This window comes from Rhopalosiphum maidis, chromosome 4 (assembly GCF_003676215.2).
Source record: "Rhopalosiphum maidis isolate BTI-1 chromosome 4, ASM367621v3, whole genome shotgun sequence".
Classification (NCBI taxonomy): Eukaryota; Metazoa; Arthropoda; class Insecta; order Hemiptera; family Aphididae; genus Rhopalosiphum; species Rhopalosiphum maidis.
In genome coordinates, this window is record NC_040880.1 from 17821043 (window position 1) to 17838040 (window position 16998).

Sequence of the window (16998 nt, forward strand, 5' to 3'; positions counted from 1 at the left end):
ATAATAAAATATTTATCCCAGTGCAGGACGTGGTCGCGACACAGTTGAGTTTCGACTCGTGTGGTTGAGCTCGCGACTGCGTTTTACTCACTCAAACCGGTGTCGACAATAAATACAGCCCTATGTTCAAGTTACAATACCTGAGGTTGCGTTCGCGGTACATGCTCTTCTGCTTTATCGCCGTCTTCTCGTTCAGTATTTTGTTCCTAATGTTTCAAAACAGTTTAAGCCGGCCAGCCATCGAGACTCTGGTCACTGAAACGCACAAGCAGATTAACAATTTCAAAAACTTTAAAGTAATCGAACCCGCAGTGCGGAGTCCGGTTAGTGTCGTTTTTCAACACCAGCGTTTTGTTTTCTTTCCAGGACAATTTGAAAGTGGCTGAGCAAAAGGAATTGGTGGTTAACGAAGACTATTTGTACGCATTAGGTTTTGTTTCGAAACCAGCCATTTATCCAGATTCGTCTTGGAGAAATACTACGCTGCCCATTGTAGTCACATACGTGTTGGACGATGAACACAGTCAAGCGATCGGGCTCATTATGTGTGTGGCTAAGTATTTGCCTGACCGTGCAATACTTGTGTACAACTTGGGAATACCTGACTACCAACTCCTTCTTGTAAGTATACACTAAACATGCTCTATATACTTTTTAAATGTAAATTACTATTTTTAACAAGATCATTACATGTTTCTTTAGATGCAATCATTTTGTAATAACAACACTCGGTGTACTATTGTCGATTTTGATCTATCAAAATTTCCGTCTCACGTAAGCCGTACACACATCAAAGCATATCGACCTCTTGTATTACAGGTATACACTCACTTGGTTTGATTTTTTTAAGTATGGCATAGTGTTGTCCAATCAAATTGTTACTACTTTTAATTGTACGTTTAGGATGCTTTGAATCGTGCCGGTGCCGTGATGTTTCTCGATCCAAATGTGCGGATAATATCTCCAAATGTCTCAAAACTTTTCACGCTCTACAGTAACAAATCGATAGTCGGCTGGGAGACAAGAATGGCCACAACAACGCTCACACACCCGAAAATGTTTGATTACTTTCGTACACCTGCGGACAATTTTTTCTTCCTACCACTGGTTCTAGTTAATAAACTGATTGTGTACAATACTCTTGACATGCACCAAGACATCATGCTACCGTGGATTCAATGTGCTCTCATTAGTGAATGCATATCTCCCATAGGTATTTGGCAGGAGAATAAAAATATGATGGCGGTTGCTGTCACTAACATAATGTTATGATAACTATTTGACATATTTTGTTCTACAGGGGCGCAGACCAAAGGGTGTAGATATAACAAGAAACCGCAATACAGATATTCCAGCTGCCATGGGTACGACGTATCAGCATTCAACATTGTATTGGGTATACATTATCAGTTTGATAGTACGCCTTATGTCATCAAAGAAAATGAAGATGACTTTTTTACAAAGGTATCAAAGAGTGAAGCCGATAAAGATCTCCAAAACTTGATTTTGAACATAACAGACACCCCAGCAGTGACGTAATTGAATACATTCATTGAGTACTAGTCTAAATGATCTTAATCCGTTATATAACCTATGTTAACGGATAAACATTGACCAAAAATTAATTTAAATCCTATATATTTTAATACCGTGTTAATTGAACCATAGGTTCCAAAATGTGCTATTTAATTTCTATATTTATTTTTGAAAAATCTTTATTAATCAAGGTTTTGAATATTATAATATACGGTGAAAACCTATGTACAATGGACAACCGTGGGTATTAAAATATTGATTCGCAGTACAAATGTCTGTTATTGAGGGAATAAAATATACTTAGGTATTATATTGTGATATTTTAAAATGTGTCAGAGAGGTCTCCGCTATTGAGGAATAACTAAGATTTTCAGCATTATTGCTAACTGATTACATAGATTATAAATACAATTTAAAATACTCTTTTAAAACTATCAACTGCATTTACATTAATTTATTTAATTGAAAATTGTATCAACATTGTACTAAGTCGATATTATTTTGAACACTATTTAAGCAAACATTTGTTACCTAACCGTTGATGTATATTATGTAACACTGTTGTAAATACTATTAAGGTTGTCATGTTTTGTATAATCAAAACTGCTTTATTTTTACACCTAACTTTAAAACTTGTCAGTTGCTAAAATATACCAATTGGATCATACACGGTTATAGAAATCCAAACATTTTGGCAATCCCTAATAACATTAATTTTATAGTAGTTTATAAGTGTTAATTGTTTACAGTTTTTTTTTTTTATCAGTATGATGGTATAAAGTTCCTTCAGCATTTGTGTTAAATTTAATTTTCTTGATGTAATCTTTTGTCTATTTAACCTGAACTACTTATGACTTTTTATTACTGTATTTTAATTTACAAATGTTTTATTTTGTAACAACTGTTAACACATCTAGTTTAATTTTATGATCAAAACCTAACATTATTTTCACTTATTTATTTTTTGTCTTACCAATTAATAAATATCAAATTGAACATATTTCAGTTATTAATTACTCATATTAGTTATTAAATTCTTTACTGATTTGATAATCACATATTACACACGAGAAAATAAATTTTAATGACTATAAATCATGTTGACTCGTATTCATAATCTTAAGTATTAAACAATTATAAATTAACTGCAACAGATGTATATATAATATTCTGTAATCAGCAATAGAAAAAAGGTCATAATCCAAAGATTATAGTTTATTGAACACTGAAAGTACATGTTTATAATAATATTCAACAGTGCAAACTATCAGATAAATAGAATATTAATGGCACCAGTATCTCAACACTATTGTTGAGTACCAGATATTAAATTTTCTAGTAATGTATAATAAAATAAAAATATAAAAAAAAAATACATTCATTGGTTTCTAATTTTCTTACTCAAATTATATTAACACCAATTTAACTAGTATGTCATCAGTAGATAACCTACAAGTTCTATTATTTTAATAGTAGTGCAAATAACATTTGATATGTAAGAGGCAAAATTACTAAATCAACATGTACAAAGAAAAAAACATCACTTATTAACTTCATATATTATTTCTGTAAGAACAAATTGTTTTATTGTCTACAAATTATAATATACATACTTTAAAATTTATTCAAACTGTTAAAAGTAATAAATTGTACACTAAAATAGATGTTGCATTACTATAGCGTAAACAATTTCCTACGCTTAATAATAAGAAATAAAAATAATTCACATTTACATATTCCCAATTGTTGTTTTTCTACCATTAATATATGACCTATATTTAAATAAGATGAAAAAATATTCTTTGAAGTAGTAAAAACACGTGTTTATTTAAATTCACAGGATGATAAAGGAAATGAAATTAATTAGTATTATATATTTAGAATACGAAAACTTTTTATTATTCACTTTTAACTCGTTTGCTTATTACATAATGAATTAATTTAAACATATGCATAATGTAGCGTCAGACAAGTTTAAATTAAAAAAAAAAAAATATATTTATTTACAAGTTGATTATATTTACCAAAAACAATTTAAGGTAGGAGCAATTGAATAGGGTGAGCCTAAAAATATTGTGAAAAACTAAAATTGCGAAACTAAATTTAAAATGTCAAAATGTTTGACCAAACATCTTCACTCCTTTTAATGTTTCTTCAGACTTGACAAATGCTTCACATTACAATGTTATCCCTAGTCTTCAAAGAAAATTTCTTAAACTCTTTCCGCACCTTAGCAGAACAAATGAAAATACAAATACATAGTAATAATTAGTAAAGAAAAACAATGTTCCTATGAATGAAAAAAATTAATGAAGTTGATTAACTTAATAGTACTAATTGTCTTGTTACAAAGTGGTAATATTTAAGATAAAAAATTAATTGTTTGAAAAAAAAAAAATTGGGCAATAAAAAAATTATGTATATTCAATTTCTTCACAAAACATTCCTGCGTTGATGATATTCCAGCTCATTTAGGTTTTATTACGACCTGTGTTCAAGATAACAAAAAAAAAAAACAAAAAAAACGAAGAGCTTAATTATTAATTATAATAAATGTTTATATAATATAAATATACATATTCAAACATTAAACTTTAGGGTACTTGTTTGTTATTGACCCACCAAACCATAAAAATGTATCACACTACCTTAGACAACCTTACATCAATAAACTTTGATATTTTACTGTGTTACGATTTTGTGCAGGAAAATTTTGTTTGATTAATTTATAGAAAAATATAAGGTAATTTTTATAACATTTGAAATTATATTATAATCACGATGGTACGTTCTCAATTTGTCACTATATTGTGTATGAGTAATTTAAAAAATATTTACCTATTTTATAAACATATTTACTTTTTTTTAAATTTAATGTAATAAGTTACCAACAATTAAATAATATTGGTATTAAAGCAAAATGTCCACAACAAAATTACTTATTTTTACATTGTAATATGAAATAATAATTATTGACAATACTAAGATTAATTGTCAGCAACATGTTATAAAAATGTATTATTATTGAAAATTGCGGGAAGTATATGGAAAAATATTTTGTCACAACAGATTGTCATAGTGGTATATTACATTTTATATGATACAATTGCAGGGCAATAACAAATAAGTACCAATTTAAGTACCCAATTTCATTATTTAATCCATGAATTTACTGTATAAATAGTAATGATTAATTATAATAATTATTTACTTGATAATTTAGGAGGAATAATAATAATCATTAAGTATTTTATAAAATATATATATATCATTGTATAAATAATTAAGACTTTCTCAGATAATATTATTATTGAATGATCAACACATAACAGTAGAAAATACTTTTTATGTAAAAAAAAAATATTTTCTTTTCTTTACATTGAGAAAATGCAATATGAATATCATCATTATATTTTTATGCCTATAGTACTAATACTTAAAATTGTATACGCACAGAGAAAAAATGAACCTGAGAAACACTTAATTATGTCAATACAATAACTATATAATCAATAAATATAAAATATTAATGAATTTTTGTCACAAGAGATTATAACACATTCAATTTTTTATTTTAATAAACAAATTATATATCACAGTTTTCAGTATTGTTAATCAGGTATTAATTATTTATTTTGTCACTATTTGTTAAAAACAAAATTTAATACCTAAAATACAAAATATACTTTGTATAAAATATGTCACAAGACAAATTAAAAGATACAATTTGTCTGTTGAGTGGTCATATTTTTAATATTTTAACTTCTCTTATAAAAAAAAACAAGATTAGTTTGGGATGAATTAAGGGAAATCAGCAGTCAATTAATACCAGAGTTTCATAACTGAAGTAAAACCTAACACCAACAAAATTGCCCATTCAAATAGTAGTTGGACAATAAATAAAAACGCCATTAATGGAGATCGAAATATTGCGATTTAGATAACCAAAACAAGACCTATTAGAAGAAACCGAAGTGTTTTAGGAAATTACTAAGAACTTTTTCATGCATACATCCAAATTCGATATCTTTAAATTATTATAAGCTATCGGGACGTTATTTTTTTAGAGGAAATTTACACCATTCTATAAATTTACCTCTGTAATTAGTGGCGATAAACTGTTAATTTTCTTGACAAACTTCAAGATCTTCATCAGTGTCTACCAATTTTCTACCCTTGGGTCATATTGTGAACATGGGTCTTCATGTGTTCTACTTTTGTAATTTGAAGAATCTTCTTATAAGTTTTTTTTTTAAATTTATAAAAAAAAAAAAAAAAGGTTCTAAAGTTATAGAAGTTCGAGAAGTCTTCAAGTCAATTTATATATAATATTATCTTGACAGTTTGAAATATTCTTTTCTTCGAATATGTTCTTCAGGAAATGAATAAAAAATTGAATATGTGAGAAATCTTGATTAAATACTTTGAAAGCTGAAAAACTGCATTAAGTAATTGATTATTTTTAAACTTATATTCGTATGAGAAAAACCCGAGAAAACGAAGAAAAAATAATGGGATAGCAAAAGTTAATAAAATAAGCTAAAAAAAAAACACTGGATTGCTGGATAGGGTACTAATATCGAACATTTAGTCTAAAATTTCTCTAAGACTTACGTGGAGAATAAGAACGTGAACGTGATCTATCATAACGTGATCTATTTTTGTAGTATGATGGTGATCTGCGTTCTCTGTAGTGGCCTCCACCACCACCTCTACCACCGCCGCCGCCGCCACCACCTCTGTATCCACCCTCATAGTAATCACTAAAAATAATTTTAAAATATACAATGTAAATACATTAATATAATCTATTTTATATTGTTTATAATTTAATAACAATAACTACTTACTCATAATCTCTATCTCTATCATATCTATCATAACGTTCTCCGCGGTCATATCTATCACCACGATCGTATCGGTTATTATCATATCTATCATAACCTCTTCTCCTAGATGACCTTTCTTCTCTCATTCTAAAATGTAAAAACACATAATATAATAATGATGTATGTATATTAATATAAAAAATAATTACGTTGGTCTGCCCATATAAATTCCAGGTGTTGGTGTGTGAGGGCGTTGGGTAATTGAAAAATCTACTCGTATTCTGCGGCCGTCGATTTCCATGCCCGAGCATTCTTCTTTAGCTACCTTAGCATCTTCATGCTTTTTGAAATAAGCAAAACCAAAACCGCGAGACCTTCCACTCTAAAGTAAATATTACAATTTACAAAAATTATACGAAGTTATTGTTTAATTGCTTACTTTAGCATCAATAATAATGAGGATTTTGTCAATGGAACCGTATTTAGCAAATATATCATAGAGTTGATGTTCTGTTGTGTACACACTTAAGCCAAATATGCCCAGACATTTATTAGGTTTTGGGTTTTCCTACAACAAAATAATACGAATCTATAAATAAATTAAATAAAAGGAGGTAAAAATTAATGTTGCTATTATAATGTTAATTACATGTCTGCTGCGTCTCGAGCCAGAGCCTCGTGAGTGGCTCCGATAACTGCGACGGCGATCTCCAGAATACGAACGAGACCTAGAGCGTGACCTTGAGTATGAATGCCTAGAGCGGCTCTTATACTTGCTACCATTTCGACTGGGTGGTCGAGATAGTGATCTAGAACGTGTCTTCGAGTGAGTGGGTGATCGACTGCGAGACTTGTGATCGCTAGGCGATCTGCTGCGGCTTCGGCTGGGAGTAATGGAACGGGATTTTGAATTCCCGTTGCGATCCTGAAATGACAACAAAACTGACACGTTAGTTTTTACAAAATAAAACCGGGTGAATGACAAGAAAAGAACAATTACGACAATTAAAAATCATAAAAAAAAGATTTTTTACGCGACATAACCTCAATTATTTCCAAGGAAGTACTCATTGGATCTATCCGGAAAACGCGACGCATTACGCCAATAAACCGGAAAAACGGCGTCACATTAAGCTGCCAATAATATTGGTTGCAGGACCCAAAAGTTTTTACTCACCTCGACGTCACTCATTTTTGAAGCTCAATTCACGTGTCTGTCCGTCACCGTGTTAAATAAATCTCGTTCAGGAGATAAATCGAAAATCCTCGATGAGGGTTTTGCGTATAGACGTTAACGCAAAAAATCGATACAATTGGAAGATTAACTTCAACAACAAAACATAATTTTTCGTCACCGGGCGTGCAGAAAATGAAAAAAAAAGTATCGAACGACGGAACGGATAATACACAGTAATTGTGAAGGAAGAGATGCAGACGCTCCAAACTAATAAACAAAGCTTGGGAGCTAGGGGACGTCCCCTCCGCCGCGCCACGCCATTGTAACGGCGTCACCTTGTCAGTGCGACCAACATGCGCACGACACCTTCATTAAATAGCTCTATAACAACGCTCATTCAACAGCATTTTTCGTACATTTTTTTTGTTGACTATCCCAGAATTTTCCCATTTCACTTAAAAATAATAACAGGAGAGTACCATGTTTCCCATGGCTTTTCAACATTTACGTGAAGTCATTTCCTGACTTCTTGTCGACAGTAAAATTCGACACTCCACCACGGAAACCGGCAAAACCCGTTGCAGCAGCGGCTCCATAAACAGTATACTCAAACATTTTGTTTAGTTGTTGAGCGCTGTTGCTGATCATGTTGGTCACACTTACAATCTTGTAAATCGCTGGTCATGCTCTTTTTGCCTTGTCAGTTTCCTCTATTTAGTGTTACCTAGTACGTATATTATCCAATATTCATTGTATATTTATTATTATTCGTCCTTATAAGCGAGAACCCGAAGTGATCGGGGACCATTGCCAGTATTTAAGTGTTATACGCGGTCGTACTTTTCGCAATTATCAAAATGGCAGGTGCTACAATGTTAGCGCGCATTAATAAGCCGTCAGACTTCGCCATGCAGAAAGTCGAAACAGAACACGACAGGATTATGGCACGCGAGCAACTAATCCTTTCGCAGGGTGAACTGTTTAAGAAAGAAGGTAAGGCCAAAGAATTGGCCGCTCTAATTAAGGAGACTAGACCTTTTTTGTCCGAAATCAGTAAAGCAAAGGCGGCCAAACTAGTGCGATCCCTGGTTGACCTCTTCCTGGATCTCGAAGCAGGCATTGGTATTGAATTGCAATTGTGTAAGGAGTGCATAGAATGGGCCAAGGAAGAACGACGAACATTTCTTAGGCAGTCACTGGAGTCCAGATTGATGGCCCTGTACTTCGATTCTGGAATGTTCAAAGAAGCTTTGCAACATGGCTCTGTATTGTTGAAAGAACTGAAAAAATTGGATGATAAAAATTTGTTGGTTGATGTTTTATTGTTGGAAAGCAAAGCTTATCATGCTTTGAATAATTTGTCCAAGGCTAGGGCCTCTCTAACTTCTGCTAGAACAACTGCAAACTCAATTTATTGCCCGCCCAAAATGCAGGCCTCTCTTGACTTGCAATCAGGAATCTTACATGCAGCCGATGAGCAAGACTTTAAAACTGCTTATTCTTATTTTTATGAAGCTTTTGAAGGATTTGACAGCGTAGACAGTACATCTAAAGCACTCAAGGCTTTAAAGTACATGCTTTTGTCAAAGATTATGTTAAATAATGCAGAAGATGTGCAACAGATTGTGAGTGGAAAATTAGCATTAAAATATACGGGTCGTGATGTAGAAGCAATGAAGAGCATTGCAAAGGCTAGTCATAAAAGATCTTTAGCAGATTTTCAAATTGGATTAAATGAATATAAAAAAGAATTGGAAGACGATCCAATTGTCAGAGCACATTTAGATACACTTTATGGAAATATGTTGGAACAAAATTTGTGTAGAATCATTGAACCATACTCAAGGTAAATAATAATTTCTTAGATTTTGATCCATTAAAAAAAAATAAGATATTTGAATGTTTCATTTTATTCTGATTTATTACATTTTTTGTTATAACATTCATTAATATTGCACTAAATTTTTAATAAGTTTCTATTACACAAATACTAATGATTAAATATATTATTGTAATTTAACAATAATTATCTTTTAATTTTATAGTTTGATTTAGTTGTTTATTCCTGTATATTATTTAGTTAAATCATTTATAACTACTTTAGAGCATAGTTTGTATAAAATTAATAGTGTTAATATGAAGAGGTCAATGGATAAAGGTGTTAACTGACATTAACATTTTGCTTCTAAGGAGTAACTATCAATTTTATCCATTACAACTTATGATCAATTCTTCTTAAATACCTTTATCAGTTTTATTATTTAGATAACCACTAAATAAAATATTTTTTTGTATTTTCAGAGTACAAGTTGAGTATGTTGCCAAATCAATAAATTTACCAATGGAAAATGTTGAACGAAAACTTTCACAAATGATATTGGACAAGAAGTTCCATGGTATTTTAGACCAAGGTGAAGGCATTCTTATAGTATTTGAAGAAGCGGAAATCGATGAAACTTACGAATTAGTTTTAGATAATATAAATAGCATGAGCAAAGTTGTTGATACCTTGTATCAGACTGCTAAAAAATTAACATAAAAAGTGAACTAACAAATTATATCAAAAAATTCTTTGTATTTCGAGTACATAATATTTCTTTTGGTTAATATTATTAAATAAATGAACTTGAGAAGACAAAATAAAATAGTACTATTTATTTTCAATTAGATTACTGGATTTTAGGGATAAATAGAATCAGTGATTAATATTAATCATCAAAATGTATGTGCGGGCTTTATTTTTTACAACTTGTATTTTATAAATTTATAATCAACACTCAACAGTTTATTTTCTTTGTAAATAAAATTATGTACATTAATACAATGATTAATAATAACTACTAATCATTAATTATACTTGTTTTCATTACTTATTATTTTATAGGAATAAAAATGTATATCTTATTTTTGTTCAATATTAATTTAATTAACATTATATATACTTTATTTCTTTATAAAAATGGATGAATTCAACCTTAGGTAAATATTTAAACTTTGATGTCAGCTTTTAATTATTGTTGGAAAAATAAAAGATAATTAAAATTAGTAAATTATATTATTGTTAAATACAATATCAAACTCAACAAATACAATATTGCTCAATGCGTTTATTTTCATTCGTAAAAAAAAACCAATACTTATACTTAATAAACTATGAAAAATATATTTGTTTTTAAATTAAAAATATCACAATCTTTTGATTATCATCAAAATTAAGTTCAGATTGTTTTTAGTTTCCTTATGTCAATTAATTAATATTACTTTTGACTTTGTATAAAATATCACTTTCTCTTTTTAATTTCCTTTTGATTTTATTTTTCTCCATTTTTATCCTCTTTTTTCTTTGAAGTTGTGCATTTTCATAATCCTCTTTGGCTTTCTTATCTCTATTGTACTTATTAACTTGTTGAGCTAAAAAAATTATTATAAGTTTACCTTTGAATACCCACAAATAATAGTAAAATATAACATACTTATAATTTGGATATCTAATTCTTCAGGATTTGGCCTGAACATGCACGGTGCAATATTGAAGTATTTATGAATTGGACATAATACTTGAGAGTCTATAGGATTCCAAACCAATGAATCAGAAACATCAGTCTGTTGTAAAACAAAATACATATTCAATAAATTGAAACCACCATACCTAAAATAACAATAACTTTGTTAGAAATATTAACACTATGTAGTTATTTTCAATTTTGATTGTTTACATTGATGACTGGTAAAGATCAACATGGAATGGTTTTTTAGGATTATGAAGCAGTACATATTCTCCTTTGCCTAATTGTGTGAGTTTGTCTAGAGTAAGATATAACCTTTGTAGATACTTTTGATCTTTACCATTTGAACTTAAACTGTCTGTCTCGTCAATTGTCCATTTTACCTGCATGAGATCCATATTATGCTGAACTGAGACTAAGATAAAAAATAGGATTGTATTAAAATTAGGTAATTTGAAAATTTGGTTAAGTTAACAATTTGTGGCACCTAATTAATTTTATAGTTGAATTACCAAAATAAAATATTTTATCTTAACACTCACTGGACAATGGCTTGATATGATTATAAAAATAGTGCAAGTGCGATATTATTTACCTAAAGCTAATTTGGTTTTGGGACATCTGAAGGTTGTATCAAGCCAATATTCAACAAGCTGTTCTTCACTGACTTTTTCAAAGCCAAATTCTGGTTGATACTCAATTTTTGGCATTAATACTGTTGGAGAATTTTGTGGTTTGAATTGATGCTAAAAATATAAAGATAAATATCTTATTTTATATTATACATAGATATTAAGATATTTAACTCAATGTGACATATTCTTACTTGTATACCATGAGGTTTATTTCTTACAAGTACATTTAACTGATTTTTCAGTGCCATTGGTATCGGTAACTTTTAACGTCCATTTATCATAGTTGTAATTATTACATTGATTCTGAACGGTTTCATTGGGTAAACTATAAAAATTAAAAATTAATAAATCAAAATTGCTAATAATTAAAATTTCATAACAAAGAAAAATTGTATAAAACCAAATAAGATGTTTAAATTATTTATTTATTTAGATAAAAAAAAAAAAAAAAATAATATAAAGAAATAAAGAATAATAATTATCATTTCATGATTCCTATAAAATATGTTATCGAATATCATACGTTTTTCTGAATTTTTTTTTCAGTTCTTTTCTGAGATAGTACCAACTTTTTTCTTGCTGAGAGAAATGTCCAGTACACAATGCTCCTCCAACATAAACTGTCTTACACTCATCAATATCTAAAATAGAAAAAACTACCCACATTATTTGTTTTTAATTTTTATTAAAAATATCTATACTAATAATACAATAATTACCAATATCTATATTGACAGGAATAATCCATAAACTATTGGGTTTCTCTAGATTCATTATATTTTTTATACTACTTAAACATATGTTAACATCAATATTATGGGTTTTTGACAGTATAGGACAATGTTCATCTTCTTTGACTATAAATGACATAGCATTAAATAATTTTAGCCATCACACAATACAGATAGAAAATTAAATCATAGTGATACAGTAAAACTTTTAATATACAATATAATAATTACTAACATAACTGAAATGTTTAGTTGAAAGCAAAAAAAAAATTTTCTATATTATCATAGCACCTAGGAAAATTTATTGGTGGGAGCTACAAGTACATTGTAGCATTGTCGAAATTTAATTTTTAAATAATCAGTTTGATACTTATACATAGTTGGATTATAAGTACAATATGTCAGTAAATAAGAGGATGTTGCTTCAGTCTTAAAAAATAGGTAATATAAAGAAATTACATGAAGTAAAATAAATTTCACATTGTCAGCTTTAATATTACAGTAAATTAGACTATGATAAAATGTACAGATAAAAGTATCATCTTGGGTATTTAGTAAGTTTTTATTGATATTTATATTTCTAAGTGAGTTGTGAGCATTTTAAAATTGTAATATGTTACATAATTATTATTTATTACTCACTTTAGAATAAAATATCTGACTTTATAAAATTATTTAAATAATTAATTAAATTGTTATGCATTTATTTTTATATAATTAATAAATTCTAAATTCAAATATCTACTATAAACATGATTACAATAGTAAAACCAGAAAGATAACTTAGTATTAGTGTTTATTGATTTACTACTTACAAGGAATTTTTTGTGGCGGATCAAACATACCATCTGTAAAAGAAACTTTTGTTTCTAGATTTTTAATATCAATTTCTAAAGGAGGAAGATTAATTGAATTTATTTTCTAAATAATAAAAAAATTGTTATTGTAATTAATAATAATAATATAATCAAATAATTATGGTTTAATAAAAAATAATTATTATTTCTTACAGCAGACTGTAGTCTTTTACAATATATCATTTCAACTTTACTGTCTTCATTTTCATCTCTTATATAATAGTCGATCTTCATCTTAGAACTATATGTACCACTGTAGTGTGATTTAATATAATTATTCGAAAACTAGAACACAAGATGTAGTTATAATTATTTTACCAATACATAAATAGTAAATAATACTTAAACTTTTATATTTTATATAATTTCTTACATTACAAGCTGATTCAATATAACTCTCAATAAATGGTATGGAATTGAGTCGACGATTTTTCAAATTTTCTTCCCAAAGATTTGAAAGCCAATCCTTAAAAATTTCTCGTTCGTGTTCAATAATTTCTTCATGCATCTAAATATTTACAAAAATATACAATAAATTGATAAAATCAAAACATAATTTATGGTTAAAATTGATGTATTAAAACTACAAATATAAAATTGTATAAAATAATTTTAAATTAAAAACATTGGTTTTTGATTACTTGACTAACCACTGCAACCCACATCATGAAGTACTATTACTAAATAATTTCTTCAATCAAGATAATCAAGCCCATTTATTTATCCTTTCATCCATTATGTTTATTGTAAAAAAAAATTACACAGATTGTATAGATTAAAAATACATGAAAAAAAAATTAAAAAGATGTAGATATATAATTTTTTTTATAAAAATTTACAAATGCAGTTCTCTTTATTTTAACAGATTATTAATTTCAATCATATTATTTTTATCATGAGCAGCAAATGCTGAATTAAAGACTAATAAAAATGCTATCTTTAAAAAAACTTTACTTATTAAAACTACGATCGGTGTCACTGATACCCAAAAACAAATTTCAAATGGAATAAATGCCTGCTTGTGAAAGGCGTAATTGCTAAAATAAAAGTAAAAACGTTGTCGATTTCCAGGCTTTTATTAAAATACATTATATAATTTATCATACTAACCCTGAGTGTTTTAGCAGATGGACAATTAGGATTCTTTAAGTGTACTATCAATCTGTTCATTAATGTATGGTTTAGTACTGAATAATATGGTGGCATATAATGACCAAATAAAAATTGTGTAGTAATTTGAAATTTGTCATTTTTCTGAAACAATTATTATCATAATACATAATTATTTATTAATTGATAAAATTGATAAGTGATGTACAAATAATATAGTATTATAAAATGCACACATATTAGATTTTAAAACATAAGTATAGTAAATTTTTGTAACAAATTAAATATAATATTATGTAGTATATTAGTATGTACAATAAGTAAAAAAGACACCTAGTTAATATTTTTAAATACCAACTTTATTTATGAATTTTCAATTACTTCTAAAAAATAAGTCGCTTAATTTTTACTTAGGTTATTATCATAGTAATATATTTGTATAACATTATTTTTATGTTGACAACTATTCATGAAATACAGTTCACTTAATAAGTTGTATAGAATAATTTTTTTTTACTTTTAGATCACACGCTTTTATTATTAATATAAATTAAATAATTTTTGCAGAATTAAAAGCATTATCACTCATTACATACCTTTGATTTTTTATTTTTCGTTTTATTGCAAATGTCGTGATAATTTTGAAAACATTTAGCATTTTGATACAAGTCATTAACATCATATAATGGTGTAATAATCCTACACAAAGAAACAATAAAAATTAAATTATACGACTTCATTAATAGGTACTAAAAACTATTACTCAGGATCAAATGTTAGAGGAACATTTTTTTGCATATTTTGTTGATCAGAATTTGGTGTTTGATACTTCAGTTGGTTTTGCAAATCAGTTGGAATTGACATCCTAAACAGTAAAATCATTTTTAATTGATTTAAAACCCATAATCAAAAACCAAAACTTACATGATGTATTTTAAAAATGTTACAGTAGAATATAAGCTACTTAGCCATAAGTACAATAGATACATGCAGTAATAATATCGTTAATATTTTATTGAACAATTTTATTTTTAAACTCAAAACAAAAAATTATTAGTTATAAGTACACATACAAATGTTAACGATTTTTATTTCAAGCTAAACAAATAAAATAAAAATTATAATAAAATAATATTAAATAAAATAGGTATTTATTTTCAAACTCACGATGAAACGATATCCGACAGGTATTCTATCATCTACAATAATATTAAAAACAACGTTATCACTGTTATTTGTTTATCACTATCAGTAATCATGATTACAGAAATAAATAATAGTAATAAATAATAATACATTTCTAAACAAAAATTTATATAAATTTTTAATTTTATAAGCAATTGTGAATAATATACCTATCTATTCATTAATACATTTTTCACGTTTTTAATCATTCAAATTGAATCAAATTAAAAGCATTTTAATGCTATGTTATTTTTTTAAAATCTTTTTTAAACTTTAAATGCTTATAAAAGTCAAATTGTGGCTGCTTAATATGAATTTTCAATATTTTTTATGTCTGACTCACAATTAAGAAAATAAAACCACGCAGTGGCATATTTTACATGAGTTTTCGAGGGGAGGTCTTATTATTCCTAAATAACCCAATGAAAATCGAATAATTCTTATATATTCTAAACAAATTGTAATCTATAAGCTTAAAAATATATCTCAAAACGTTTCAATCAGATCTAATAAAATTAATTTCTTTTTTACAGTTTGAATATAAATATTTTAGACAAGCATGAGTAAAATACATCGGGCTATTTTATTTTTTTAAGTCCATAAGTGTCTTGTGTCCAGATATGTCGGAGAACACAAAAAAAAAAATACCTACTTGAAATTTTCATTCTTAGTTATAATTATTTTATTAAAACCTAGATTGCAATTTATATTAGTTATATTAATATAAGTAATTTAATTTAATTTTGTATAATGTCAATAATAATCTGAAACTAACTGTAGAATTTTTCCTACAATTTCTTTTCATCAATTTATTAAATATTAATTTATTTATGATTAAATACTAAAATATGGATAGGTATCCCCAATATAGAGCTACCAATAAGTATGAATATAGGTATCGATGAAAACTAAATTTTGAATCCTATTTTTAATTTTAACATATATCCTAATAATAATAATACAAATCAATTTTCAAAACGTTTACTACCTATCACTCGGCTTAATACAATTATTATATTTATAACGTCATTTATTTTATATCATAAGCCTTTTCAATATTGTTATAATATTATTTGTATAGGTACCTACTAAATATATACTGTACATTATTGAATGATCTATCTTGAATAACCTAAAAATTACACATATATATATATATATATGATTAATGATTTATATGTATTTATATATACAAGGTAATTCTTTAATCTTTTATCCGACTCATTATTTGATAACATGATAACAAAACTACTTTGCGCAAAAGTACCTATTCTAAATAAAATGTATAATGTATATTATAATAGGTATATTTTATTTTGAATTGTGTGTCCCTTGTTTGCTGCGCCCCTGACCTAGGCCAGTCTTATCGAGTCTGATAACATAAGAAATGTATGAACGAAATTAAAAACAATTGATAGCCTTATAATATTAT

At 27.5% G+C, this 16998-nt stretch overlaps 4 protein-coding genes across 7 annotated transcripts; 2 read left to right on the top strand and 2 right to left on the bottom strand.

Annotated features, from left to right (window-relative positions):
- Positions 1-122: 122 nt before the first annotated feature.
- On the top strand, positions 123-2467 carry LOC113548008. Its single transcript, XM_026948639.1, has 5 exons — positions 123-296; positions 367-621; positions 703-819; positions 904-1213; positions 1301-2467. Exons 1-5 carry the CDS (start codon positions 123-125, stop codon positions 1537-1539), a joined length of 1095 nt encoding a protein of 364 aa, XP_026804440.1. The 3' UTR covers positions 1540-2467.
- A 945-nt stretch (positions 2468-3412) lies between these two features.
- LOC113551598 (transformer-2 protein homolog beta-like) lies at positions 3413-7811 on the bottom strand. Of its 4 annotated transcripts, none has more exons than XR_003405137.1 (8): positions 7543-7811; positions 7015-7290; positions 6805-6933; positions 6575-6747; positions 6387-6512; positions 6151-6299; positions 5633-5975; positions 3413-3765 (listed from the first exon to the last, which is right to left on the bottom strand). XR_003405137.1 is itself a non-coding variant. In XM_026953951.1 (7 exons), the coding sequence occupies exons 1-7, from the start codon at positions 7555-7557 to the stop codon at positions 3749-3751; spliced, it is 885 nt and encodes a 294-aa protein (XP_026809752.1). In that variant the 5' UTR covers positions 7558-7811; the 3' UTR covers positions 3413-3748. The 4 variants fall into 4 exon arrangements, 2 of the variants coding, with proteins under 2 accessions (XP_026809752.1, XP_026809744.1); XR_003405136.1 differs by having other exon boundaries at positions 3413-4024; XM_026953951.1 differs by lacking the exon at positions 5633-5975.
- A 431-nt stretch (positions 7812-8242) lies between these two features.
- On the top strand, positions 8243-10345 carry LOC113560505 (26S proteasome non-ATPase regulatory subunit 11). Its single transcript, XM_026966410.1, has 2 exons — positions 8243-9388; positions 9844-10345. The coding sequence occupies exons 1-2, from the start codon at positions 8400-8402 to the stop codon at positions 10079-10081; spliced, it is 1227 nt and encodes a 408-aa protein (XP_026822211.1). The 5' UTR covers positions 8243-8399; the 3' UTR covers positions 10082-10345.
- Positions 10346-10666: 321 nt separating this feature from the next.
- LOC113548352 lies at positions 10667-15599 on the bottom strand. The gene is given in 15 exon segments (XM_026949194.1): positions 10667-10953; positions 11016-11191; positions 11259-11463; positions 11644-11794; positions 11875-11913; positions 11915-12008; positions 12207-12324; positions 12403-12540; positions 13230-13335; positions 13425-13556; positions 13645-13779; positions 14382-14525; positions 14978-15080; positions 15145-15246; positions 15549-15599. Coding segments are annotated over 15 exon segments (1839 nt in total). The 5' UTR covers positions 15581-15599; the 3' UTR covers positions 10667-10789.
- Positions 15600-16998: the final 1399 nt, after the last annotated feature.